The 27,248-nt window shown below is 51.4% G+C and overlaps 1 protein-coding gene across 1 annotated transcript; it reads left to right on the forward strand.

Annotated features, from left to right (window-relative positions):
- CALB2 (calbindin 2) lies at window positions 1-26,579 on the forward strand. The gene is made up of 11 exons (XM_054579026.1): window positions 1-143; window positions 10,659-10,735; window positions 13,290-13,379; window positions 16,227-16,307; window positions 19,642-19,698; window positions 20,230-20,307; window positions 20,807-20,862; window positions 21,145-21,184; window positions 21,341-21,394; window positions 22,189-22,260; window positions 25,873-26,579. Exons 1-11 carry the CDS (start codon window positions 50-52, stop codon window positions 25,987-25,989), a joined length of 816 nt encoding a protein of 271 aa, XP_054435001.1. The 5' UTR covers window positions 1-49; the 3' UTR covers window positions 25,990-26,579.
- The last annotated feature ends 669 nt before the right edge of the window (window positions 26,580-27,248 follow it).

The following is a 27,248-nucleotide window of genomic DNA, read 5'->3' on the forward strand; positions in this document are numbered from 1 at the left end:
AGTGCGCAGGGAGAGCGCGGTGCTGCCTGAGGTCTCCGAGCTGCTTGCCATGGCTGGCCCGCAGCAGCAGCCCCCTTACCTGCACCTGGCCGAGCTGACGGCGTCCCAGTTCCTGGAGATCTGGAAGCACTTTGACGCAGACGGTCGGTAAAGCTCCCAACTTCTGTGCCCATTCGACCCCAGGGGACCTGCGGTAGAGGGTATGGGGCATTGCTAATAAGGGCAGGTGTACCTTTGCCCCAGGGGGTGTTCTGACCGCAGAACCTGCTGATGTCGGGATCCTGAGTTTGGGAGACATCCTGCTGCTCTGGTGACAACTGTCAGTAACTTTTCTTCCCTGACATATATGACAGAGAGCCCACCGGCTTTTGCAGCCTCTTTCTGGGCAAGTTGGAGCTTTCCCAGAGGAGGCCTGGGCTGGCAAGGTTCCCACAAGTCCCCCCTGCCATTTCTCTTCCCGCCTTTCTATTCAAGGTAACGTCCTGCCTTCAGCTACTGCAGCCACAGGTCTCAGAAGCCCACTCATTTCTTTTAAGTTTCCCTTTTTTGAACACCAGGTTAGCCCCGTCCCCATCCTGGGGCAAGCTGGGGGATCCTGAGGGGAAACCCTTCGCCACCCCAGCCCAGTTAGCGAGGAAGAGGAATGGAGGATGGTGTTGGAGCCCTGAACACCTCCTGGGCTTCCTCTGCCCATTTTCCCTCCCCACCCCCACCCCGCGTGAGGTCGGACGCCCAGCAGCAGTGGGTGCGGTGGGGGCAGGGCCGGGGTGCCTGCCTGGCGCGTTCCCTCACGGTGATAATCCTGGGTGCTTTTGGTGATTCCATGTATGAGTGGGGGAGGAAGCACAACGTTAAATGCCTCCATGACCAACCCTCTGCTCTGTGTGGTGAGTTGACATCGACTCACCCAAAAAGTGAGGCCTGGACGGATCGACATTTGGGGGTAGCCCCCAGCACTGTGATTCCAAGGGTCTGTGCTCAGGCATCAAGGGAGGCCCTTCTGTAGAGTCTTCTGATCTTCTTGGAGACTTTTTCTACACCATTCCCCCCAAAAAATTAAGCGATCTGCTATTCCTCCTCTGAGGTCCTGGCTGGGGTGGGCACCCAAACTGTTCTGGCCTCTCAGACCACTGGCAGCGCGGGGACTCAGGGTGTTCATTCCTGGGGCTGAGGTGCCGGTATGCGAGCCAGAGGACCAAGTGGCAGCTCGCTCAATTCTCCCCCTTTCCCCTCCTCACCTTGGCAGTGTAGGGGTGAGGGTGCCTAAACAGAGGTCCTCTGCCCAGAGCACTGTGGAGAGGCGGGGGTTAATGTCTGGGGACACTAATAAGTGAGTTTTGTTCCCTTGGAGCCAACTGAGGAAGCTGGGGGTGGGCAGAGGACTGGGCCTGGGATATGCGGGTTAGGACCGTGGTCTGCCTATGAATTATTGAAGGAGGTGGGTAAATTGTTAAATCTGTAAAATGGGGCTAAGGAGGGGTTGCATTTCCAATCCCAAGCACATTCCCTAGGGATGCTTCTGCCAGTTTATCTGCACCAGAGACTTGCATGATTCAAGGAAAGTTACCAAGTGGCCAAGGTTATGCCACCGGCCTCCTGCCAGATGAGTCAGCTATAAACAGAGGACTCCACAGTTCTGCTTTCCCCTTATTCTCATGGGGACAACCCAGAGCACTCTTGATAATCATGCAAATCCTTACATTTATCTGAGACTTTTGTGCTTTTCAAAACACAAATGCACCTTCTTGAGCTCCACACTGTTGAGCCTGCTGGGCAGATCATGATCCTTCTTATGTAAATAAGGAGACAGACACAGAAGTGTCTTCTCCGAGGAGGTCATGTAGCAACGTAGAGGTGGGGCTGGTGACTGGCCAGAGCTCTTCCCCACTTGGGTCTCTGGACACCTGCTTTCCCTACCTCTTGCCCTCATAAGTGTCCCTGACCCAGTGTCAGAGGGGATGGGCAGTTTCTTTAATCCCAGAGAGGGGTCCTTGGTGTGGCTGGCGCAGAGCTAAGCTACAACTAGACTCAAGAGTCTTCCAGGACCACCCCCCCAAACCCACTGTACCTGTGGCTCCCTCCTGCTCCCATGTGAAAGGGGAGCTAAATGCTTGCTTCTTGTCCAGCAGGTGTCCCAATGCCCTCTGTGGTCATCGCTTAGGGCAACTCAAAGGAGGGGCCAGCAAAGAGGATGAAAATGCCTGGGAACCCAGAGGTGATTTAGGAAAATGAGGACATAGCCAAGTTGAAATTACACTCAGGACCCAGAATTAAGCTGTGGGCCACCAGCTCGGTGCCTTCCCTACCTGTCCCCTCTTGATCACCCAAGCCCGTCAGGGAGCTCACCACCTCACCCCGAGGCACCGCTGCGCTGCCTGGGCTGGGCCTCCCTCTTACTCACTCTGGCTTCTGTTTTCATCTGGGGGTTTCTTCCCGCCCCTGGGTCCCACTGCTGCTCACAAACCTGAAGAGCTTTGGGAGGGCTGCCATGAGAGTCCCAGGAGTTAGTTCACTGGAGCCCAATTAGTCACAGCCACCAGGGAGAGGGAGCCCCCGCCCCCGCCAGAATTCATAGTAAACAGAGTCCAGGGACCAGGGGACCTGGAATCTGAGGAGAGTGGGGCTGGAGTGGGGGCTCCACCCCTAACCCAGCCCATTCCTAACCAGGAGAAAGAATTAGCATCCTGGTGACTGCTCACAGAGTTAGATTATTTTCAAAATCATCTTTAGCCTTTCCGTGGAGAAAGGAAGGAGCAGGTGTTTGAAGAGGGGGAAGTTGGGACTCAGGCAAAGTCCTTTCACAAGGTCACTCAGCAAAGTGGGGGGTGGGCAGGAATCCTGTCTCCCAATCCCCTGTGCCACAGTTTCAGCCAGGGTGATGCATCTGGGAGGGTTCCAATGTGGACTCTCAAAAGCTGAGGCAGGGAAGATGGTAGCCAAGTGCCCCCTATGACTTGGGTGAGGCTGTGGTTTTTCCATGTCATCTCCCTGCTCGGAGTGACTCTCAGGTGGCCTTATGTGTCTGAGTCCACTATGCTGTTGTTCCCTGGTCACATCGTTATCAGGAACTTTCTCACTCTGCAAGATCCAGGCAGCTGAGGGGTGACCAGCTCAGAGCTCACATGGACCCTCTGTGTGGTTCTGAGTACAGAGGCAACCCGCCTCCTGATCTGCGGACAACCAGCAGGAGGTCCGTGAGAAGCTGAGCTGCGGCCTCAGCCTTTGCCCTTGAGAAGCAACTGAAAGGGTAGAAATAAGGTGGGTCCTCTCCCAGAGGCCAGCAGACACTCCCAGGACCAAGCAGAAATCCCGCTCACACCTAGAGCCTGTCCTACGCAGACATACTAGCACATGTGCTGAGTTCTATGAACCGGGAGTCTTTGGAATACTGAAAATTTGGGAAGAAATGTGCTTCACTAGGGAATAGAAATAAATCATGCTCATCTCTACAGTGGAATAGTAGGCAACCAATGAAACTGAAGTGCAGCTTTGGTACTGACATGGGAAAATGCCCAAGATGTATTATTAAGATTTTTTAAATTGTAGCAGAACGCTATTAGAGTATGAGCTCATTTTTATTATTAATGAAATATGAGTGCTTGGAAATATTTGAAAGAATATAACATAATAGTGGTTCTCCATGCAGATAAAGTAAAATTAAAAGGCATTTTCTAAGTTAATTTCTGCAGCGTTTGACATTTTTACAAGAGCATGTGTTTCCTGTATAATCAGCAAAACAAGGAAGATACAAAAGAAAATAATTTTGGGGACCCCTCCCCTCCCCCAGAAAGAAAGATATGTATCCACCTACCCCCAGGTGTGGGAATCTGCCCAGACTCTGGGCACCTGTCTGACTCTGGGCCCTCCTGACGCTTGGGGCTTTCAACGCCCCTCCCAGGGACTGAGCCCTATTCCTTACCTGTGTGGGCCCCAGGAACTTTGGAAATCAGTGACACGAAGGGCTAGAAGGGGCTGAGAAAAGCCCTGCTCAGTCTCCTCCTCTCATACACCCAGGGGTGCTAACAGAACCGTCCTCTAAACCTGCCCACCACCAAGGGCACTTGCAGACCCTGCGCCCAGGCAGGCCCTCCCCAAGCTCCCGTCACTGCTGAGTTTCCCCGGGTGGGGGCGGGGGGGGGGAAGCTAAGCAACAGCATCTCTCGGAGGCGGAGAGAGGCCTGCGCAGCCTGCCCTCAGTAGTAAATGAAGGTTCTTGGAACACTGAAAAGAAAGACTTGCCCGAACAGGGTTACAAAATATCTGGTACATGTTAAGTGTTTATACAAATACTACAGTGTTTACAATGCAATATAACTGTGCTAGTCATAAGATAATTAGGATAGGATTTATAAAAATGATCGCTTCTTGGTACACTAAAGTCAGAGCGTCCTGGTTCGGGGAGGTCAGCGCTGTCTGAGAGAGGCGTTCTTCTAACCATGCCAGGGTGTCCATGGGGCCGGGTCTCCTCTCCCCGTGGTGCCAGGACTGCGGGCTCTCTCGGGGGCAGCCTCCTGCCCCACCTCCACCTCCCCCCGTCCGCACTTGTTTCACAAACAGGGCCCTTTGGTGTGGGGCGTCCACGGCACGCCGGCGCCCCGGCTCTCTGCGGAGGGCGATTGCGCCAGCTGAGTCTGAGAAGAGCTGGGCCCCCCGGGGAGGCAGCCTCAGGAGCCACTTTCACAAACAAGACGCTTCAGCCCGCCCCGCCAGGGCAGCCACCAGCCCAGCGATCCCGTCCCCGCCTGCCGGTCTTGGTTATTCCCCTCTGGGCTCTGGTGGTCTCCCTAGCTGAGACCCATGGGGAGGTTTCCAGGGCCAAAAAGACCCCATGGGGAAACCTCGTCCAGTTCCCTGGGGCCAGAATTAATAGAGCAGGCACGAGGCTCTTCAAGCGCCGTGCCTCTCCGGCGCAGCCCGGCGGCCCTCCTGGCCCGTTGCGTCACGCGCCCTCCTTTGCCCAGCCGATTCCATCTGGGGCCTCTGGCTTCGGCTCTCTCCCCTCCTCTCTGGCTCTCTGCTGCCTCCCCTCCTCTCTCGCCCAATCTGCCCCATCCTTCTGGCCTCGCCCACGCCTGGGAATCAGCCCAGCATTAGGCTGCCAGCTGTCCACAGGTTCAGGGGACCCAGCCCAGCTCCGGAGCCGAGCCACCGTTCCAGAAGCAGCGCGGCCCAGAAACACAGATTAAAAGTCAAGGGACTGAACATCCATCTAGTAGCTGTTTGCACTGGGAACCCCCACGACCCCCACTAGAAGCCACTTGGGGGGGGGGTGGGTGTGTGTGTGTGTGTGTGTGTGTGTGTGTGTGTGTGTGAGAGAGAGAGAGAGAGAGAGAGAGAGAGAGAGAGAGAGAGAGAGAAACCAAGAAAAATACAGATAGCGACAGGGATCATCCCTGAGATGAATAGAAGGAAACAAGGCTGTTAGCCATGACTAAAACTCTTTTCCCCTCCACTCCCCTCTAACGAGGGGTCCATGATGCTGCTGCTTATGTGGCAGAGTCTTGAACACCAGCTGGGGTGGAAAGCTCTTTGTAAGCAGTGTATATCACGCACAGTAATATTAATATTGGGGCAAAGCCTGAGGAAGCTGATGTCCCACCTTAAAGGGTGAAATTTGACTGTCCCAGAGGGTGCTCAGGCTAGAGGGCAGAGGGCTTAACAAGGAAGTCTACACTGCCTGTCTCCCCTCCTTGACCTTCTCAAACTACATGTCAGTGGAGGAAGACGGACGTGTGGGCACTACACCAACCAGCATCTAGGCTCTCAAACTCGAGTCTGCACAAGGGCTTCTTAAACCACAGCTGCCTGGGCCTTGCTCCCAAAACTTCTGATTCAGTAGGTCTGAGGTGGGACCAAGAATCTGCATTCTCGCCCTGCTGGATAGCTGGTGGGAGCATCGTCCTGATGTTCAGGCATCAACCAATAAATGCATAAGTGGGCGGAGCAACTGATTGATGTTTCTCGCTCCCCCCCCTCCTCTCTCTCAAAAAAATCAATGAAAAAACAGAATCTGCATTTTTTAACAGGCTCCCAGGCGATGCTGACACTGTCGGGCCCCAGTGGGACCACATTTTGAGTAGCACTGGTCTAAGCCCCTCAAGTCAACAGAGGTGAGCCACTTGTCGATACAAGCCCCAGGTAACTGTCTCGGCCCACACCAGCCCCCAGCCTCACTGTAAAGGTAAAGCCAAAGGCATGGTCTTTCTAAGAAGACACAAACATTAGAAAGCAGTAGTTCACAAACGCATGTGTCTCTGTGTTGTTAAAAGGCAGATCCTGGTCAGCAGGACTGGGGTGGGGCCTAGGATTCCACATTTCTAACGAGCTTCCAGGTGATTCCAGGGCTACATTCCTCAGACCACACTTTGAAGCACAAGCCCTTATACACTAGACCCACTAAATCAGAATCTTCATTTTAATAAGACCCCCAGCTCATTCTTACACATCTTAAAATTTGAGAGACATTGCTCTAAAGCAGCTGTAAACCCTGTCCGTGCATTAGAATCACCAGGAGAGCTTTGCAAACATGCCCGTGACAAGTCTTCACCCATCAATTAAATCAGAAGCTCTGGGGGTGGGCCCAGGCAGCGGCCCTATTTTAGAAGCTTCCCCGGTGACGCTGCTGCGCAGCCTGGCCTGGGAACCGGTACTCCAAAGACAGCAGCCACGTGGGAACCCCAAGCCACAGGGTGGATGGCCCTGCATTGGTCAGAAGGCCTGAAGAGCACAGATTATAAAAATGGCACTTTCCATTGAGTGAGATTTTACATTTTCCAGAATGCTTCGGCAACATTACCTTGTGTGGCTCTCACAATAGCCCTGTAAATAGAAAGTGCATAAATAGTGATGCCCATTTTAGCAAGAGATTGAGGCTCAGAGAAACTGACTTGCTTGACGTCACATGGACAGACAGGGCTGATGGTAGAATTATCCCTCTTGCTCAGATTCCTCTTTCTTGGTCAATTCTTAAAAAATCTGTAAACAAAGGTGTCAGTGAGAAACAAGTAGGCATCTATCCACTGCGGTCAAAGCATCCCTCAATCAAGGCTTCCCAAGCGTTTGTGGTCAGATTAATTGTAAATAAGTGTTTCACTTTAAATTGGGGGAAACTGAGGCACAATGGTGGTGAAGAATGATAGCAAGAGTAGACGAAGGAAGAGGGTGCTAAGTCCCTGGCTCCCACCCAGTCCTCTCTTCCTAAAGGTAACAGAACAGGTTTGATAGGGAGGTTAGGAGTGATGGTTGCCATGGTAATCACATCTGTATGCTACCCATCCAGGTGAGATTTGCTTGATGGCCAGTCACTCCCCCACCCCCCTACTTCGCCGTAAGAGGGTCTTAGTAAAAGCAAACCAGTTGCCCAGGGCTGACGTCCTTCCTGGGAGGAGGTAGGCCAGATGTCCTCCGCGCCAGCCTCGGATAACAGGCGCCACCTGGGTGGTGGATGGGACAATGCTCTGAGGGAGGCCCAAGTAGCAAGACCTCTTCCGCTAGTGGTGAAGGATGCCTCGCCCTTCCGGGCCTTGCAGCTCCTGCTGCCTGTCTAGCCCTTGGTTCTCACCTGTGCCTTCACCTGGTGGGGTCGCGTCGTTCTTGTCGGGCTGCCTCACCCCAGCAGCCCATTAAATGCTCCTGGAAAATAGGCCCGTACCTAGAATGTGGCTATAGCTCCCTCAGCTCCTCAGGCCACAAGGTGCAACTGTTCAGTTCAAAACAACACAGGCTTGTTGAATTGGACCACATTCCTGCCCCTCTGCTGGGGTACATGGAGGGAGGTGGTGGAGGAATTCCCAGGCTGAGGGCGCCTTCCAGCCTCCGGAAACCTGCTGCTGAGCCAGATTCGGGAGGGGGCTCCTTGTCCAGCTGCACGATCCCAGCTCCTGGCCCTTCTCACCGCCTCCAAGTTTCTCCCCCTCCCCCCTAGCTGGGGCTTCTCAGAGAGGCCTCCCTGCCCACCCTGTCCAGGTAGCCCTGGCAGTCATTTCAGCCACCTCCTTCCTAACAGACGCACGCTCAGTGGCTGCCGATCCACCCAGCCCTGGCCCGGGCCACCCCCGCGGCCTGCGCTTCTTGCATGCCGGGTGCACGCTCCGAGCCTCCTCCCCACCCCAGCCTCCGGCTTGGAAGCTGCACCTGGACCCAGAGCCTACCTCCAGCTTTCTGCCTGAGAAATGGGAGAACAGTTTGATCACTGTAGGGAGTGACCAGGAGGAGAGAAAGTACTTGCCCTCCAACTCAACAGTTATCAGCTACTAACCAGAGGACTTCCTTTGGGCTCAGAAAGCCCCTCCTCTTTTCTCTCCCCTTCCTCACTCCTCAGCTCTGGCTCGCCTCACAGGCTATTAGGCACATGCTCATGAAATTCCAACTCTCCCAAGCTTTGCAGAACATTCTAGAAGAAATATGACCACTCTATCCTAGGGTGGGGGTGGGGGGAACTCAAGTCTCGTTTCCCCAGTTAAAATCACATCTTTTTCCTGCAAGCAAAAATACATCATTCATCTCACGTGATTCTTACCATGCAATATTTATTGGGCATCTTCTCCACTAGAGGGCGTCTCTAAGGTTATTTGTTCAGAACCTAAATTCGGGGCAGGTGGTGGGCTAGGGGGAGAATCTGGAGACAACACACACCCCACCCCCACACCACCCTTATGTCCCCCTCCACGCATCCCCCGCCCACAGCCCCCACCAAAGCCAGGGCAAGTAACTCCTTTATTTTCTTTGTTTAGTTTGTAATTCACTCTGAAGCAAGCTAGCTGCCCTCCCTCTGTTCTGCTCTAGTTGAATATTCTACATGAGAACCTTTTTCCACTATTTAGATCAGATTTGGATCTTGACTTTAGGCCGGGGGTTTCCAAGCCTTGCTGTAGATGGAACTCATGTGCGGAGCTTTAAAAAAAAAAAAGTCACGATGCTTACTTCATACCCCAAACCAATTACATTAAAATGTCTGGGACTAGGAGCCAGACAGTCACATTTTTTAAAGATCCCAGGATATTCCACCATTCAGCAAGCAGTCTGGGGAGCAGTGTCTAAGGCCTGTCTGATTTCCCCCCCACAAATACCTCCTCCCGGCAAGCACAGTCCAGTGAACCTTTTCCATCGATTTAGCTCACCCTGGTCTCTAGGTCATTTGTGTTCAAGACTGGAGAACCTAAAGGACTTGATCTTGCAAGTAAAGCATTGACTTTCGGACCTAGTCCTGAAAAGCACTTTTTATCCAGATTCATTCCCATTTTATATGCAGGGTCTGGTCATTGAACCCAACGTTTCTGGTGTACTCATAATAGATTGGGCGATGGGATTTACATCTAAAATCCCATTTAATTAGAATAACCCAGAAAAGTTAAATAACTTTCCCAAAGTCATACAGCTGGTAAGTGCAGCAGAACCACGGTTTGATCGCCGTCCGCAGACCTCAGAGCCCCTCTGTTCATCGCTCCGCGGGGCTGACCTCCCCAGGGCTTAATCCCTGTGACCCCCCTCTCGGGCACCGCATCCCACAAGTGAGATCCTTGCCTGCTCTTCACTCTTTATTTATTAGTTTCCTGAAGCTCCAGAAACAAAGCACCACAATCTGGGTGGCTTAAAACAACAGACGTTTACTCTCACAGTTCCGGAGCTGAAGTCCAAGGTCAGGGTGTCCTCAGGCTTGGTCCCAGGCTCTGAGGGGCAGTGTATTCTGGGTCTTCCTCCTGCTTCTAGTGGTGGCCAACGCCCCTGGCGCTCCTTGGCTTGGCGATGCCTCACTCCGACCTCTGCCTCTGCCCTCCCATGGCCTTCTTCCCTGTGTGTGTGTTCTTGCTTGGCCTTCTGGTAAGAGCACCAGTCACAGGATTTAGGGCCCACTCTAATCTAGTATGACCTCATTTTAACTGATTGCAGTGCTGCAAAAAGCCTATTTCCAAATAAGGTCACAATCTGAGGTTCCAGGTGGACATGGATTTCAGGAATTCATTCTTCAACTCAGTACAGTGGAACCTCGGTTCTCAAACTTAATTCATTTCAGAAGGCTGTTCGAGAAGCGATTTGTTCGAAAACCAAATCATACCCATAGTTGCACATTCTCTCCTTTGTCGTCTGAGACATGCGAAACTTGTCATACAGGGATCAGCATGAAAGGGTTGTGGGGTCGAGAGCCGAAGTTTTCTTTTTTCTGTAAACAATTTGGTTGAGAGCTGAATTGTTCGAGATGGGAGATGTTCGAGAACCAAGGTTCAACTGTACACCCTCCATCCCCGGAGACCCAAGTTCTGCTTCTGATCTCATTCAGGCACCTAAGGCTGGCTACCTGCTGATGAACCTGGATGCTGACAGACCGCTGTCCTCTGTCACAAGCTCCGGCTGCTTGCCCTGCTGGTTATGGACAGCTCCCAGTTCCTGCTCACCCCTGGCGCTGGCCCAGATGCTGGTCTGACCCAGTGGACATTGACTGCTGAATGTGTACCCCAAACATGCACAGCCGTCAATCTTCGATCTCTACAGTTGCAAATGCCTGAGGGCTGTACCGCACCCCTAACAGCCCAGGGCTGGCTGGACACCTGCGTGTCAACCAATGAGAAGTTCTCTGCAAAGCCCCACCGTGTACACCCCCTGTTGGTTGTAACTGTTTAGTTCTGAGGTTAAGTGCTTTTTTTTCTTTGCTATCTTTGCAGGAAATGGATATATTGAAGGTAAAGAACTAGAAAACTTTTTCCAAGAGCTGGAGAAGGCAAGAAAAGGCTCTGGCATGGTAAGCCCAGCCCCCTCTGCCATCGTTTGTAATTTGCTGTCATCCCGATCCTGGCTTTGAGCATTGTCTGTCCCAAGCTATGCAGCCCATGAGCAGACCTGACAGCTCTGGTCTTGACCTTTAGAGTTCTTCCTTTATTTGTAAGGATTTTTTTTAAAGTGGAATAGTCCCGAAAAAGAGTACCTTATCAGTATCACTGGGTGTCTGGGATAGAGGAGTATGAATGGACAACAGGTTGATAAACCTCTCAAAACTGCAAAGCTTTGGGTCTGTGTCTGTGTAGATAAAAAGTTTTTTGTTTTGTTTTGTTTTGTTTTTAGTGGAGAATCCACAGCCTATCTAAGATGCCGAGAGGGGTCATGACTCAAGAGTCGATGCTTGGGGGAGTTACAAGTGCTTTTATTCTAGAACGGAGTTTCTCAGCCTCAGCACTATTGACAACTGGGGCCAAATAGTTCTTTGTCATGGAGGCTGTCCTGTGCATTGGAAGACAATGAGCAGCATCCCTGGCCTCTACACACTAGATGCCAGTAGCTCCTTTCCAAGTTGTGACAATAAAAAATGTCTCCACACATTGCCAGATGTCCCCTGCAGGGGGGTGCAGCATTGTCCCCACTAGAAAAACCATGGTCCCAGACCAACAAAGGCAGGCATCCTCAGTCAGGACCCAGAGGACAATAAGGATTGCTCCAAACCGGTATCTGAACCAGTGGCACAGGCTGGCCTCATGTACGGAGCTGTCACTTCTCAGCCCGCCTGAAGTGACTTCAAATCAAGTCCCAGCCCCTTAACGGCAGGGATGCTGTTCCCCCGTGCCAGCCTGGCACTGTGGGATTCACTATACCCTTTCAGAGGAGCGTCTGAAATATTGAAGGTGAGGTGATTGGAACCATGCCTGGTCCTTGACTGCATAGACTCAGACCCACTTCCTCCCCCAGGTCCCGAGGGTCTTTTGGAGGTTTCTCTACCCACCCCTGCTGCACGTCTATTGGCCAATCCACTGCTTGTTAGCAAATCTTTGTGGAGCAGTTCAGGTGACAAGTCACAAATCCACTGTTGAGCTCCTGGTTCAAAGCTCAGCAGACTGCTCCAGTGAGGAGGAGCTCCAAGCAATGGGTGCAAGCGATGGAGGTGATTCATGGGTTTACCCACAGCTCCCCCATCGCCCGTGTTGCTAAGGTAATGAAGCCTGGATCACAAAAAACACAGGCTTCCAGCTGATCCTGGGATTGTGGGGGAGGTGGAAGAATGTGTTTTTGTGAAGTGCTTCAAATCTGCAATTCTTTCTTAGTCACAGCCTTTCTCAGACGGCATCAGGGGTGACTTTCAAGTCTGTCTCAACTAGTATCCTCTCAACTGACATCATCCCAGATGGGTTTCAGTCCTCCTGAGCCCGTAAGAGTGTCTGTTACATGGTAGAAAGAAGGTTTGTCTTGGAAGTAGGAGCCATGAGTTCACATTCTGGAAGCGCTAACTGGGGACTTCGCAAGAAGTCATTTCATCTCAGCCTCGATTTGTGTGTAGAATGGACAGGTTACTCACCTCCCAGGGGCTGTGGTAAAAATTAAATAGGATGACCACATTTGTGACAAGGATGGCAATGACCTTAGATCGTCCCATGCACATTTGTAAATGTAAAGCAATAAATATTGATAAACAAATAAATATTGGCAAATTGAGACCAGCTCCAAAGGTGAAAAGCAATAGAAGGGATTCAGAAGAGACACTAAAAATTCATAGAATTCTCCACAGCTCTCCCCAAAGTCATCACATAAGTGAAGAAGAGGCATCAGCTGCTCAGGTAGATTCATCATTGATTGGGAAAGAGGAAGAGCTCATTAATGCAAATAATGAATCAGCAGCACCCTAAACCAAGAGAAGGTGTAAGACCTTCGAGAGAGCCTTACATTTAAGATAGGCAACCATGGGCTAAAGGAACTTTTGAAGTTCTTTGCCTTTCTGGTAGTCACAGGAATCCAGTGGATAATTCAAATTACCCTTTAGCTTTTTGAAGACTTTCTCCTCACATTCCTCTTGGCATAAAATCAGAGTGAAAAACATTATGGAATTGCCCATTAGTCTTTAAAGAAGGCAATGAGCAATGCACCTTGCTTTGGTGGATGGCTTAGAACCTATAGCTGGCAGGAGGAGTGGGGGAACCACTGGGTTAAGCTGGGTTTTATTAGAAGCTGCCACAGTAAAATGTTGGGGCCCCAGCTCTCACATCTGAGTGGTTGGAGCCTCGCCCTTCAGATAAGGGCTGTTGTTTGACCCAGCTCAAAGGCAGAGGGGCATGTTTAATTACACGGTATAGAGCCTGCCCACATGTGCCGTTCTTCCTTGAAAATGATGCGACTGAGCCTCGAAGAAGAGACCACTGGGTTTGGAGGGGTGCTGCAAAGGGAAGGGTGCATCCCTTGGTCCCTCAGGACATCGGCTCAGCCCGCATATCGGGGGCGCGAAATGACTCCACCATGGCTGCACCGAGAGCAGGAGACGTCCATGGTTCACGTCAGACCCTGCAGCAAAATCGGTGCTCGTCCTCTTTCCACAGGTGTCCAAAAGTGACAACTTCGGGGAGAAGATGAAGGCGTTCATGCAGAAGTATGACAAGAACTCGGATGGGAAAATCGAAATGGCAGAGGTGAGTCCTGCTGTCCTGCCTAAGAGTTACATGCGAAGGGCGACGTCACCTGTGACTCCCCCTGCACAAAACTTTGTCTAGGAGCTAAACGAGGTGGTGATCTCAAAGCCCCGCCCCCACCCTCAGCACTCAGTCTGAGCAAAGGGGGCTTTTCCTGTGTCTCACAGGAAGGAGCAACAAACATTGGCCTAAGACAGGCATGGAGACCTAAATGCTCTCAGCATCCAGCAGGTATTGTAAATGTGCGATGAGCCCAGCTTAAGACAGAAGGAGGGGGTGAAGAACCAGGGCGTGGGAGAGTTCACACCCCACCTAAAGGCACCCAAAGGCAACATTTTTAAAAAGACAAACTTTTTATAACACATAGGTAAGCAAAAGTAGGTTAAATTACCTACTTTTACCTAGGTAGCCATCATTACCTAAAAGATAAATCACAGGTAAGGATTTGAAATAATACAAAGAAGAAGAAGACATAATACAAATGATACAATAATTAATAAATCACAATACAAGAATAAACTGTTTCACATACTCACAACTGTAAGCCTACTTTTGCCCACCCCGTAAATGTATCATATATAGCATGTATAATTTATATATAATATACACACATACATTCATATATGAACAGCTTTATATATATTGTTAAAAGATAAGTTGAGGCATATTGAAAATTTTTACTTTTTTTTTTTTTTTTAGCAAAAATCAATTAGAATTGGACAGTTCCAAACAAAAATGGTTAGGAACACTCCACCAACAAGAGCTGAGGGAGAGACTTTACAGAGAAGAGGCAGAAGCAAAGCAAGGAAATTATCTGATTGGCTATAGCTCAATTGGATGCATTATTTGGGACAGTCTGGTTGGCTGTTGTGGCTGTTTGTTTTGTTTTTGGTTTGCTTTCATGGGCTACTAAGGCATTAAGGCCACTTCAGTTTATCCTTGTTTATTTAACAGTTTATATTCACACACATACGCTCATACATACACATATTCACATGTACGTGTGTATAGGTCCAACCAAACACCTCTAGCAATCAGTCTGCAGCCCGTGGTCAAGGGGTCAGGAGTGATGAGGGTGGTACAGGAACGAGGACAGAGCTCCTCCCCGGGCGGACTGGTTGGGATGCTGCCTCAGCTGGTGCCCTGGGAGCAGAGATGCCAGCGATGGCAGAGATTTGAGCGGATGGGATTAACTGAGGGAGAACTCCCGAAAGGAAGGAAGAGAGGGCAGGGCGAAAGGGCAGGGGGAAAGGGCAGAGGAAGGAGCCCAGTCTTGGCCGGCTCCCATGGGGAGCTCCACAGTGTGGACTGAGCCACGGAATTGGTCCCATCCTGAGGCAAGGGGGTGGGGTGGTCCCTGGTACCCGCATGTCGATCAGTTGTTAGATGCAGGCCTCCCCGCTCCCCAGGGGTGGCGGGGGTGGGAGGATGGCTGCGGCAGCCCTCGTCTGCTGGAGGGCAGTTCGGCAGGGGGCAGCTATGAGCCATTAATGGTCAACCTCCACAGCCGCTGGAGGATGGCCCACCAGCCTCGGGAAAGGGAATTTGGAGGGGCACCAAGAGCACCCATTACAGATGCCTAAGCTGCGAGTCTCGGAGAATCCTGACTCAGATGGACTTAAACCAGGGCTCAGCAGACTTTTTCTGTGAAGATCCGGGTTTTGATAAATGTTTTGGGTTTGTGTGCCATATAGCCTCTGTCATGACTCTTCAGCTCTGCCATTGTGGCACAAAAGCAGCCACAGACAGTATGTAGATGAACAGACGTGGCCATGTTCCAACGCAAGTTCACTTACGGATTTGGGCCATGAGCCATAGTTTTCCGACTCCTGGCTTAGACTACGAGAGGCTCCTACTGAGAAAAGCCATGGGTAGGGTTGACTCCAGGTAAAGGAGGCCAGGGGTCCAGCTCTGCTTCCCAGCAGTTCTCTTGCTTCTGTTCTCTGCCCCTAAAACAGCTTCATCCTGAGGCTGGTAGCAAGCTGGCTACAGCAGTTCCAGGCACCAGTTTCACATCCAGATACAGAAAAGGCTCATCTCATTTGGTCCCTCATCAGACCAAGGAAACCTTCCCCAGGAGTAGCCTCATCAGACCTCCCCTCACATTTCATTGGCCGGGATTAGGTCACATGCCTACCACCTGTTAGCCAATCACTAGCAAGGGAAGTAAGATTAGCACATTTAACTGAAACTAATCAGGGTTTGCCTGTGACCAAGGACACTGGAAGCAGGAAAGGGGGGGGAAGGCCAGTTGGGTGGGCAGCCAATAGGCTTTGTTGCACAAGAGTACTGCTTTTTTTTTTTTTTTTGCCAACATAAGTTAGTGTTTATTCTCTTAATTCTTTTTATGTGTGTTTCAACTATCAGAATACTTGTATTTTTTAAGTCAGATTTGTTGAGGTATAATTTACATACAATAAACTGCATCGATTGAATCGATTTCAAGTGTAAAAATTCCATGATTTTACCCAGTTGTACACAGCCATGCAATCACCACCAAATCAAGAATCGGCATTTCTTTTACCCCCAAAAGTTTCCTTCGCCCGGTGCAGACCATTCTGCCGGGGCAACCACCAATCACAGGTTAGTTTGCATTATTTCAGGAAGTTATTTGTATGGAATAATCCATTAAGAAAGCTTTCGAGTCTGGGTACTTGGCACCACTTTCTGTCCCTCCAGCTGTTTCGTACCCTGAGGTCTGGGGTGACAAAGATGCTCTCAGGAAGGAAGCAAAATTCAGCTCCCACACCAACTCGCCACCGGCCACTTTCCATTCTTGCTGCAGGGAAGTCGGCTCCGCCCCCGCAGGCCCTCCCTAACGCCACTGTTGCTCTCTGATCCCCACAGCTGGCGCAGATCCTGCCCACGGAGGAGAACTTTCTTCTGTGCTTCAGGCAGCACGTGGGCTCCAGCGCCGAGTTCATGGAGGTGAGGCCAAGGGGCTCCACGCCCCGCCCCGCCCCGCTCCGCCCCCCACAACGGTGTTCAGAGCCAGGCCCACCCGGATGCCTGGCTGGCAGTGGTCCCTGGAGATGCTAAACCCCTTGGAGCTCTGCTACTCGAAGCGCGCTCCGTGGGCCAGCAGCGGCAGCAGTCACTGCCGTCACCTGGGCGCTTGTTAGAAATGCAGAGTCCTCAACCCACTGAATCAGAATCTGCAGTTTAACAAGATCCCCATGTGATGTGTGTGTACATTAAAGTGTGGGGAAAGAGGTGAGAAGCAAGGCTAGGTCAAGTACATTTGGGACGTGCTATGCAAATGCTCTCTCCGCTTTGGAGATTTGTCACAGACCTTTGCATATTATGGGCTCCCAATCCTGCAGTAAAGAAACCTATTTCACTCAGTTGGGTATATAATCATACTTTCTTCTCACTCAGTACCATTAGTATCCTTCAAGGTCAGAGTTCCAAGGAGCAGACTTGGGAGGGAGGGATTTATGTACTGTCCTAAAACTGGAAAAACCCAGTGAAAATTCCAGTTTCCAGTATCCTCCAAGTTTTATCTTTGACTGTGGTCTGGGCTTTGTCACCGCCCCCCCCCAAATGGGCATTGCCACCTTTGCAATAGAAATTCTTTAGACCACGTGAAAAACCGCACCCAAATGTCTTTTGAGTACTATTCAACCAATAGGCTGAACCATGTGAAATTGCTAATGTTTAATCATTTTTTACTTACAAAAATTGGAAACTCCCTATGATTCAGCAAACCACCCATCAGTTATTTCTTGCTCTTTTTCTGGGGCTCTGCACCCTGCCCATTCAATGCACGCGTCCCTCTGAGTGAAATTCGTCCACGCCCCGCGCACACTGCCTGCTGTGATAAATGAACACTGGCCTGCGGGCTGCCATTCATCATGTTAAATATACTTCCGGCCACCAGTAACCCCCTCTTCGTGAGTCACTGCCTGGAGCCGCTAGAGAGCTAGCCAGCCCCGAAACCCACACGCAGTGAGCGTTCCACACATGGATAGAAAGTCGCTGAGAAATAACCTATTCTCAGGGCTGAAGAGTCATTTTTTTAAGTGGCAGCTTGCCCGAGCATCAGATAAGGATTTAATTTTATGGTGCTTTAAAGGATTTTCTCCAGTTTTTTCAAGATGGCAAAATTCCATAAACTGGCAATTGACATTCTGGATTCTGTTCTTAGTCCTCCTCTTGCCTGTCTAGGAGGGTAGCTCTGCATATACTTTAAACTTGTCAGGGTGCTGCCTTTGCGAGAACAATTTTTCTGTCTATAGGAAAGGGAGCGCTCTGTCTGACTGCTCCTTTCCCGATGGGGAAACAGCCAAAGGGGGCCTCGGTTCCACCTCTTGCTGGAAAACAGGGGCGATGACAGCTTATAGGGGCAGAGATGCTTAAAGAGGGGGGAAAATCTCTCTCTCTCTCTCTTTCTCTCTCTCTCACAGAATTAGTGGTTTCTGTGTAGTTTACGCCATATTCTTACCTGCCTTAATCTTTGAAGTCCCAGCATAACTGCCGAGCCAACAGCGCCCCCAGCTCCCGGGGACCCACAGTCCTACATCCGCAGCCCCTCCTGGGGTTGTCCATTTGCTCCATTTTATCAGCTGGAAACAGGAAACGGGCCCTCGGCCGCCCTGAACGGCTCGTGTTGTCAGATAGCTCCCATCCCACTGCTCAGCACAACATTTTAACTTCTAATTTTAGTGTAACCTCGGGATTTCTTTGAGATTTCACAAAGCCCAGGCCTCTTGAACTCTTTTCCTTGAATGGGAAGAGAATAATGACCCACTGATGGACGAGCACCACGTGCTGGAGGGGGAGAGAAGTGAGGGTGGGAACGCAAGGGCAAGGGCGGGGTGGGTCAGGGAGGGAGGGGGCAGGAAGGGGGGAGGGGGGTCAGACCTGCTGGGCTCATCTCACTCCCAGAGGAGGTTGGATGCTTTGCTCTGTGTGAAGACTGGGCTCCCCCCAGGCTTCCCTCCTTCTAGGCAATTCAGGGGCTCTCTGCCTTTTTCCCAGTCAGGTGACCTAGTCTTGGAAGTCACACACTGTCCTATCTGCCATAATGGATTCATTAGAGCCCAGCCACTGAGTCCAGCCCACATTCAAGGAGGGGGACTCAGGCTCCACCTTCGGAAGGGAGGTGAAGAATGTGCAGATATTTCAGAGCCACAACAACCAATTTTCCTTGTTGCTCCTGTGTAATGTCTGCTCCTGCTCACATGGCCAGAACAGAGAGGAAGGAGGAGGTCAGACCCCTGTCACCTGCTGAAGCTCTGCTTCTCTTTGTCCCCCAGATGCTGTGGTCAGCAGGGGGTGCCCTGGTTCCACACAGAGACCACAGGGACCCAACATGCGCATTGAATAACTGGGACTCGGATCAGAGCCCAGAACCAGTGTGGGATGGGATTCAGGGAGGGACCGATCATCCAGAGCTGGGTCACACGCCCACCTTGGAAGACAGGGTCACCCCCTCTTAAACCATATGGATTGAGCATGGGAGATGGGTGGTCTCAAAAGAAGGGAGGGAGGGCGGGGAAGAAGAAGAAGAAAGAGGAGGAGGAGATGAAGAAGAAGGAGAAGAAAGGAAAGGGAAGCAAGGAAAGAAAGGAAGGAGAAAGAAAGGGAGGGAGGGGGCAAGAGGGAGGGAAGGGAGGAAGGGAAGGGAAGGGAAGGGAAAGGAAGGGGAAGGAAGGAAGGGAGGGAGGGAGGGAGGAAAAGGAAAAGGAAAGGATACTTTTTATCAGAAATGTGGGGGGTGGCCTTGGGATAGTCTAAACACACTGATGACACTACCAACTCTCTTCCACCTCAGACATCGCAGCCATATGTGTCGTGCTAGAGGGATGGAGGAGGGAGCACCAAAGCCTGTTCCTGCCCCTTCCAGAGGATTCTTCCCCTTCCTCCCCACCCAGAAAATGAGAAGCTTCCAGAGCAGTAAAAGCACACCCCATACACTCGGCAAAAATGAGATCTTCCAGGTCCTAGTGTGAGCCCTGGTAGCAGCTGCTAACCTTAGAAACTGTCGCCCTGGTTAGAGGATGACCCAAAAAGAGACCCAGACCTTTAGCCAGTTAGAGTGGGGAGACGTTGTCCCAGCAGTTTCCTTCCTTCTCTGTGTGACCTTGGCCGAGACCCCTGCCCTCATTTCTTCATCAGCGACGAGGCAGGGACTGGCCTCGACCCAACCTGCTGTAATAGCCTCAAATGCCAAGATGTGCCTGGGCCCCTTAGAGGGGCGTGGAGGGAGGCTCACAGAGGTCGTCGGGTCTCTGTGAACAGGGTGGCATTCCCGTTGCAGGCTTGGCGGAAGTACGACACAGACAGAAGTGGCTACATTGAAGCCAACGAGCTCAAGGTAGGATGGGGCTTGGGAAGGGCGTGGAGAGCGCGGAGAACGGGACTGGGGCCAGAGCAGGGCTGGTTTATGGAACCTGGGGAAGGAGGAGGCATCGAGTGAGGAACTTGGGTTCTGGTCAATGAAGGGAGACGCAGGGCAGCCTTGTGGGATCAGTGGCCTGGAGCTGCAGGGCTGTGGGTTCAGCCAACGCCCCCGCCTGCACACAGAGCCGGACAGGCACCCTCAGGGCAATCCCAGCAGCTGAACCTTCTGGCTTGTGCATCTACCCCTGTGCCCTCTGGGGCCAGTGGCCTCCAGGTCCCGCTTAGCCTGGTGTCCTGGGCTCTCTGAGGAGCCAGAGCCAGAGCTATTGCCTTTCCTACGGGGCGAGGTTACCTCCGGGAGCCACCTGCAGGCCCCCAAGGTCACACCGCAAGCGTAAAAGGGTTAGGGAATTATGAGGGATATAAACTATATAAATGCACGACCAGCCAGGTGAGTGAGGGGCTGGCGGAGTCGGGAGCTCTGAAGAGGCCTTTTGTGTTTCAGGGGTTCCTGTCCGACCTGCTGAAGAAGGCCAACCGGCCGTATGATGAGCCCAAGCTGCAAGAGTACACCCAAACCATAGTGAGTGGGCAGTGTCCCTCCTCCCAGGGGCACAGGACTTGGGGCCCCAAGCCAGTGGGATTCTGGTTTGCAGGGTCTTCTGTTGGATGATTCTTTGGGCCCCGGTGCAGTGACTCCTAGTGGCAGCTGGCAAAAGGGACTCTAGCCCATGGCCCCACACAGCCTCTCTCTGAGGTACACACTGAGGCTGGGAGCCTCTGTTTCCATGACAACCTCCACAGCACTGGACAGGGTAAACCTGGAGGGGTGGGCCCCTGGGGCTGGCCCGCTGTCCTCCGCGGCCCTGCGGGGAGGAGGGAGGAACAGTGACTAGGTCCCTTTTGCCTCCTCAGAGACCGACTGGGACCAGGCTGGTCCCTGGTCTCCAGGTGACCTCAGAGGAGACATGAGCATCTCCACCCACCTTCCTCCTTCTCCAATAGGAGAGGATGGCAGAGCGAGGCCCCACATGAGGAAAGGTCAAAGCAGTAACCCCAACACTTCTTTCCGTCCCCAACAGCTACGGATGTTTGACTTGAATGGCGATGGCAAACTGGGCCTGTCGGAGATGTCCCGGTAGGCGCCTGCCCTCCACCCTGGTGTCCCGTGCTACCACCCCTAACACCCAGCAGAGGGAAGGGTCAGGTCTCCCGAAGCTCAAAACAAAGCTAGATAGAATCGTGAAGGTCAACACCTCAGTGAGCCTGTCTCCCTCTTTTTAGATCTTTCCACTAACTCCAGCTCCTTAAGTGCTCAGAGGTGGTTTCCCTGACTCTGGGCTCTGCTTCTGCCTTCCCCAGGCGCGAGTCCTTTGCCTCTGCTCTGCCTCCTAATCTCTGCTCTTACATTTTCTTCCAGACTCTTGCCTGTACAGGAAAACTTCTTACTTAAATTTCAGGTAAAAGAGCCACTTTGCTTTTCTTGGTTCCTCCCTTCCGGTCATCTCTCTGAGCTTCACCTTCTACCTCCCACCCCCTAGTACACACACACACTCACACACACGCACGCACACACACGGCTTTTGCTTCTCTCTCTGATATCTTGGGCCTTCCAGGGCATGAAGCTGACCTCAGAGGAGTTCAACGCCATCTTCACATTTTACGACAAGGTAAGAGGGAGGACAGCGAGGGACAGAGGCGCAGCAGACCCCATCACCGGGCAGCCCCAGCCAGACTGGCTGCACCTCGTCCTTAGGAATAGACGAGCCTTCAGGGGAAAGCTTGGGCTGCGTGGTTTCTTCCCGTCCCTTTTGATCCCTCGCAGCATCTTCCGCTGTGTGAGAAGATAAACGTCATTGCAGTCTATGGGCTGTGGGACCCAAGGTTTTGGTTCCTTAAAAGTGCAGGAGAGAATAGTTCGTGGTAGAAAGTTTTGTTGAGCTGGTGTGATTAGGTTGCTGGGGGCCCCAGGGCGGAGGTGCTCAGAAATGCTCTCCAGGCTACGGGTCCTGATGCCGGGTGTTTCTCTAGGACGTTGGGAATGAGAGGGTGCCACCCATCACCCTCCCCTAGCTGTCCCCTGCCCATGTGACTCCCGTGGGCTTCCTTATACTCGAAGCGTTGGCGGTAAGCTTCAGGTAGCCCCTGTGTTCATCCTGACGTCTTAGTACGGGATGGGACACTCAGTTAGCTAAATGCTTCCTGAACCTCACATTTGCTTTCAATGCAAATGAAAAGACCAGAATGAGAGGCTACAAATGTTTGCCCTGGACCACCTCGTTCCTGCATTGGCTGGTGAGGCCAGAAGGCACTCGTTATTTTGGCCCCGTGCCACCTGAACACCTCCTTTAGCGCAGAGCAAAGGGAAGGTTAGCACGAACGGGTGGGGAGAGCAAGAGGCAAAGTCAGCGGCTGTGGGGCCCGAGTTCTAGCTCTGTGCTGACTCCCTGCGCCCCGCCACCAGGACGGAAGTGGCTACATTGATGAGAACGAGCTGGATGCCCTCCTGAAGGACCTGTATGAGAAAAACAAGAAGGTGAGCGACGCAGCGCAGGGGCCTGGCGGACTGCGGGGCTGGAGGGGCTCGTGGGCGGGGGGTTTCCGAGGGAGGGGTGGGAAGGAGTGCCTTGGCCTGCGCCTCACTCCCTCTGACCGGCCACAGCAAGGCATTGTTACGGTTGACTGGTTTGTGTGTCTTTTTATATTTCGTTTTGATACAATACACACAACACAGTATAGTATCTTGTCCACATTTCAGTGTACAGCTCAGTGCTATCAAATGTGCTCATGACGCTGTGCACCCATCCCCCCCCCCCACCCCCGCCATCTCCAGAACGCCTTTCATCTCGCGAAACTGAAACTCTGTACTCAGTAAACGACAACGCCCCGGCCCCTGGCGACCACCATTTTACCTTCTCTCTCTATAAATTTGACAACTCTAGGTACCTCATGTAGGTAGAATCATGCAGTATTTGGTTTTTTGGTATGTGTTTTGGCCACTGGCTTATTTCACTTAGCATAACATCCCCAGGGTTCATCTGCGTTGTAGAACGTGTCAGAATTCCCCTCCTTCTGAAGGCTGGATGATTTTGCACAGTGCGTCAGTACCACGCTGTGTTTGTGCACTCGTTGCTGGAGGGCACTTGGGTTGCTCCCACCCGTTGGCTGTTGGGAATGATGCTATGACGAGGACAGGGCAGGTTGGACTGGCCCGGTTCACCAAAGTGTCAGTCACATTGCCAAAAAAAAAAACAAAAACAAAGACTTTTTTTTTTTTTAACAGAAGGAGAGATTTTTGGAGAGCAGAGGCCAGTGGGAGATGAGGGTATTTTGGATCAATTTACTGTAGAAGCTGGAGTTGCTTAGGGAGCTGAAAGGAGCTACAGAAGAGTTTGCTTCCCTCAATGAAAAGGCGGAGCCTGAACTCCTTTATTTTGCATGGCCTGTTGCCTATGGGACAGACCCCAGGAGGCTCCTTGAGCTCAAATGCGAGCCCTGGGTGGGACAAGAACCAGGGGCCAGCCCTTGCAGCTGTCCTCCTAGAAAATGTCTTCCTGTGAGCAAAAGCATTTGCTGCTTTCTCTAATTAGGAAATGAACACTCTAATATCTTACATTGTCTAACTGTCTTGGCTGCCAGACATGAGCTAAATTTACTGCTCAATTTCAGGGGAAAAAAGATTCATTGCTGCCTGTGAGTCTGTCTCCCTTTCTGATTGCTTTCCGACCTCTTTATCTTTATCCTGAATATCCTACATTTCCTTCATCCTACATTTATTTTTCTCTTGAAGTTACTTACCTTACAATTGCTTTAGGAAAGAAGAGGAAAATATTTTTCCTAGGAAGAAGAAAGTACTCACCAAGTGATTGAACATGGCAAACTTTTTCCTGGCACCAAATTCTAGCAGAAAATGATTTATGCACTTTTATGTACCCAAGGAAAGTTGGCCATCACAATGGAAAATATCTTTAACTGTAATCGTATTAATGAGGCAAATTATTCTCCATATGGCGCTGCCTTATGCGTGGGTTGATGGACTCTGAAGGCATGCATTAATTCCCTGGAGTGACCTGAATTTCCTGGTCATCTCTGACAAGGCTCTTTCCTGATTACCACCAAAGACAACTCATACAGCTAGCTGCACAGGTTCACTGGGGATGTGGAAACAAAGACAGACTCAGGTGTTGAAGGTTAGAAAAAAAGGATATTCATAAAGTTGTTCACCTAGGAGCCCTGCACCTGTAGCTGGCTTCAGGTTTGGCACCTGGGGATCCAGAGAACACATCTGTGGAGAGAGTGGGCTGTGTGACTGTAAATAACAGCGCCTGAGTTGGGGAGGGAACAACTATTTCTAGGGAACCCACATGGCAGATGCATGTTCCATTTTGATGGTGCATGGGCTGTAATCTGTTTTCTGGGCAGAATAATGGTGGAGGCTCCTGAGGGATAGGCTGCCGGGATCAGACTTCAATATTTCTTAGCACGCCTAAAGCAACTGCAGCTCATGAAAGGCCTCCCCAGCTTCCAGCAAAGCTCTTAGACACAGGAAGCAAGCAACCCCTCCCTGGCGGCTGCTGACTCTTGATGCCACACTGGACTGGGGAAGAGAGGAATCTTCTCAAGCTGGGAGTTAATATTTGGGGCCCTTTCTTGGTTCCTAATCAGATACACCCCAATATTGTAAGTTAGGTGACATTTCCAGGGACTTCACATCTTTAGGGAAGATGTTCCCCAACACTGAAGGTGCTTGCAAAGTGCCTTTGGGTTGAAACCAGGAATCAATGACACAAGGGGATGTCCTGAAACAATGCCAAAAAAAACGTACCTTTGAGCACTGAGAAAGGGGTGACTGCGGACAGGTGAGCCAGGCAAATAGAGAGACTTCAGGACTCGGGACTAAGGATATTTATGACTGTGAGTTGGTCCAGTCCTTTGGTACATACTTTCATCTTTATACCTCAGTTTTCTCATTAGCAGAATGGGGGTAAAGACCCATCATCCTGAAGGAGAATTATTTTTAAAAAAATACCTCTGGACATTTTCAACACAAGAGGAGGAGGAGGAGGAGGAAGGAAGGAAAGCGGGGAGAGGAGAGGAGAGGAAAGGAAAGAAGAAGGAAGGAAGGAAGGAAGATGGGTAGGAAAGAAAAAAGGAAAGATGACAGTTGTTTAAGTGACTTTTTCAATGTTGGTGATGACTTTGCTATATTTCAGACTCAGTGGTTATTTGCATCCAAAACAATTACTATAAAGCAAGAACAGGCATACCTCTGAAATATTGCTGGTACAGTTCCAGACCACCGCAAAAAAAGCAAGTGTCTCAATAAAGTGAGTCATAGCATTTTTGCTGGTGGAAGTCTTGCCTTCAATTGAAAAAAAAAATCACATCTGGAGGCACAAGAAAGCAAAGCGCAAGCAGCGAGGTGTGCCTGTATTCACGGGGAGGCATATTAAGTGCTGGTGTGCTGTTTACTTGGCCCCCATTTACCATGAGACTATGGGCATATGTTCATGGGTCACCTGTCTCAGCGGCCTCTGAAAGCCTCAGGAAGCCAGTGACCAGGAGGTAGGCTGCTGAGCTTTCCTGCCGGAGTACACAGGAGTTACAATTTTTCGTTTAAATGGATGAGGCATAGGAAAGTGTGGCCCGGGGGCCTGGAGCCAAGACCAGGGAGCTTCCCTGGCATTCTCTTCCTTACCCGCAGGGACACAGAAGGAGTAAATGGGGGCCCCAAGAGGTGGAGGAAATTCTAGAAGTTTGCATAGATAATGGCTGTCATCGCAAAAGTTACTGTTTTTCTGGAGCGCATGCTCTATGTTAGGTGCCAAGCTAAGTGATAGTTACATTCACTCCCTCATCTAATCATCATGACACCTCAGTGAGGCGAGTGCCGTTAGTGTTCCCATTTTACAGATGAGGTAGCTGAGACTCAAGTTGAATACTTTCCCCAAAGCAATACAGCCAAAGTGAAAGAGGGTTTTAACCCTCTTTCTGATTCCAAAGCCCGTGCTTTGTTCTCCTCTAAGCCACTTGCACTGCGATGGGTTGAGCGCACGTTTCCATCGGGTGTGTTTGTGAATGAATAGGTGGGCCATTTGGGTGGGGTCGCCCACTGAGCCTGCTCTTACCCTCTGCCTCTGTCTCCTAGGAAATGAATATCCAAGAGCTCACCAACTACAAAAAGAGTGTCATGTCCTTGGCCGAGGCGGGGAAGCTCTACCGCAAGGACCTGGAGATTGTCCTCTGCAGCGAGCCCCCCGTGTAAAGGGGGAACAGGGACTGCCTCTCCACCTCCCCCCAACCCTGCCTACGCTGCCCTGACACTTCTGCCTAGACCAGGAGATCCTGAGCGCTCCTCCCCCGCCCCCACCCTGCACCTGCCACACCAGCCTGCAGAGCAGGAACAGAGAGCTGGAGGGGGCCGCTGACGGGCCCCCCCGGGGCCCCGGCCGGCCCAGCCCTGACCTGACCAGGCACGCCGCTCTGCCTGCAGTGGGGCACCAGCCCACCGTGTGGAAAGTGGGCAGGGCACGGGTGGAAGCCCCCTGATTGTTTTTGCTGTGATGCATGAGTGCACTTTGCTATGTGATTTAGGCTTCTACATCTAACAGAGTGGACCCTCCCCTCCTGCTCCTTTCCGCCCCTCCCCCATGCCACCACCCATCCCAAACTTCCAAGTTCCATCTGCCACCTTGCTAATGGTGTAGCTGTCTTCTCAGAGTTCCTGTCAGTGGAGGGCACCAGCCCTTTCCTTGTCCTCTTGACTCAGCATGCTCCTTTCCTCTTTGGGTTTGTCTTCTTGTTCACCAAAGAAGAGTTTACAGACAATAAAATGAAATGTTCTGTTGCGGAAGCTCACCCCATTCTGGTCACATGGTCAACGTCTCTCTGCAGCTGGCAGCTCCACTTGACCCCTGTGCTCATGTGGGTGGGGGAAGGGCGTCACGACCTCCCCTACTGGGCCATAACCGCTGGAGGTGAGCGTAGGACCCCAGGACTCTGGGCTTTCGCTCCAGAGTCACTTCATTGCTCCATGTTCGCTTCCGCAGCGCCGGTATTGTGCTAAACAGTTTACCTGAGGTGCTTCTCTTAATCCTGTGAGAGGGGTGCTGTGATTGTCTCCACTGTACAAACAAGGAAACTGAAGATAATAACAAGCCCCAAGTCTCCTGGCCAGTTGGGGCCAGAGCCAGGCTATGAACCCCGCAGAGCAGATCCACATCCTTGACAGTAGGGACACCAATGGGTGTGGCAAGGGTGGAACAGAGTGATCTCCGCCAGCCGGGGGGACCTCCAACCAGGAGTTCTAGACCACCACCACTTCACTTCTCCTCAAAGTGCACTTTGCCCTACCACTCGTCAGGTGCCCCTGGGAGAGGACCAGCTTAGCCTTCAGGGCCACAGAGCTGTTTGAGATGCTAAAATAGAGAAATAACTGATTTTTTTAATGCTATCATTTATTGACTGTCTACAAGATGCATTTTGACATTTCCTCATTTAATCTCACAACAATCCCACAAGATG

The sequence above is a fragment of the Pteronotus mesoamericanus genome, unplaced genomic scaffold (assembly GCF_021234165.1).
Source record: "Pteronotus mesoamericanus isolate MK-2021 breed Mesoamerican mustached bat unplaced genomic scaffold, CSHL_Meso_final contig_52, whole genome shotgun sequence".
NCBI classification, from domain to species: Eukaryota; Metazoa; Chordata; class Mammalia; order Chiroptera; family Mormoopidae; genus Pteronotus; species Pteronotus mesoamericanus.

What these genes read in the sequence shown, in the direction of transcription:
- CALB2 (XM_054579026.1), top strand. Translation starts at nt 50, where the DNA reads ATGGCTGGCCCGCAGCAGCAGCCCCCTTACCTGCACCTGGCCGAGCTG. An exon ending in CAAGAAAAGGCTCTGGCATG is followed by an intron (nt 10,736 to 13,289) that starts GTAAGCCCAGCC and finishes CTCTTTCCACAG; the next exon opens with GTGTCCAAAAGTGACAACTT. An exon ending in TCTTCACATTTTACGACAAG is followed by an intron (nt 21,395 to 22,188) that starts GTAAGAGGGAGG and finishes CCCCGCCACCAG; the next exon opens with GACGGAAGTGGCTACATTGA.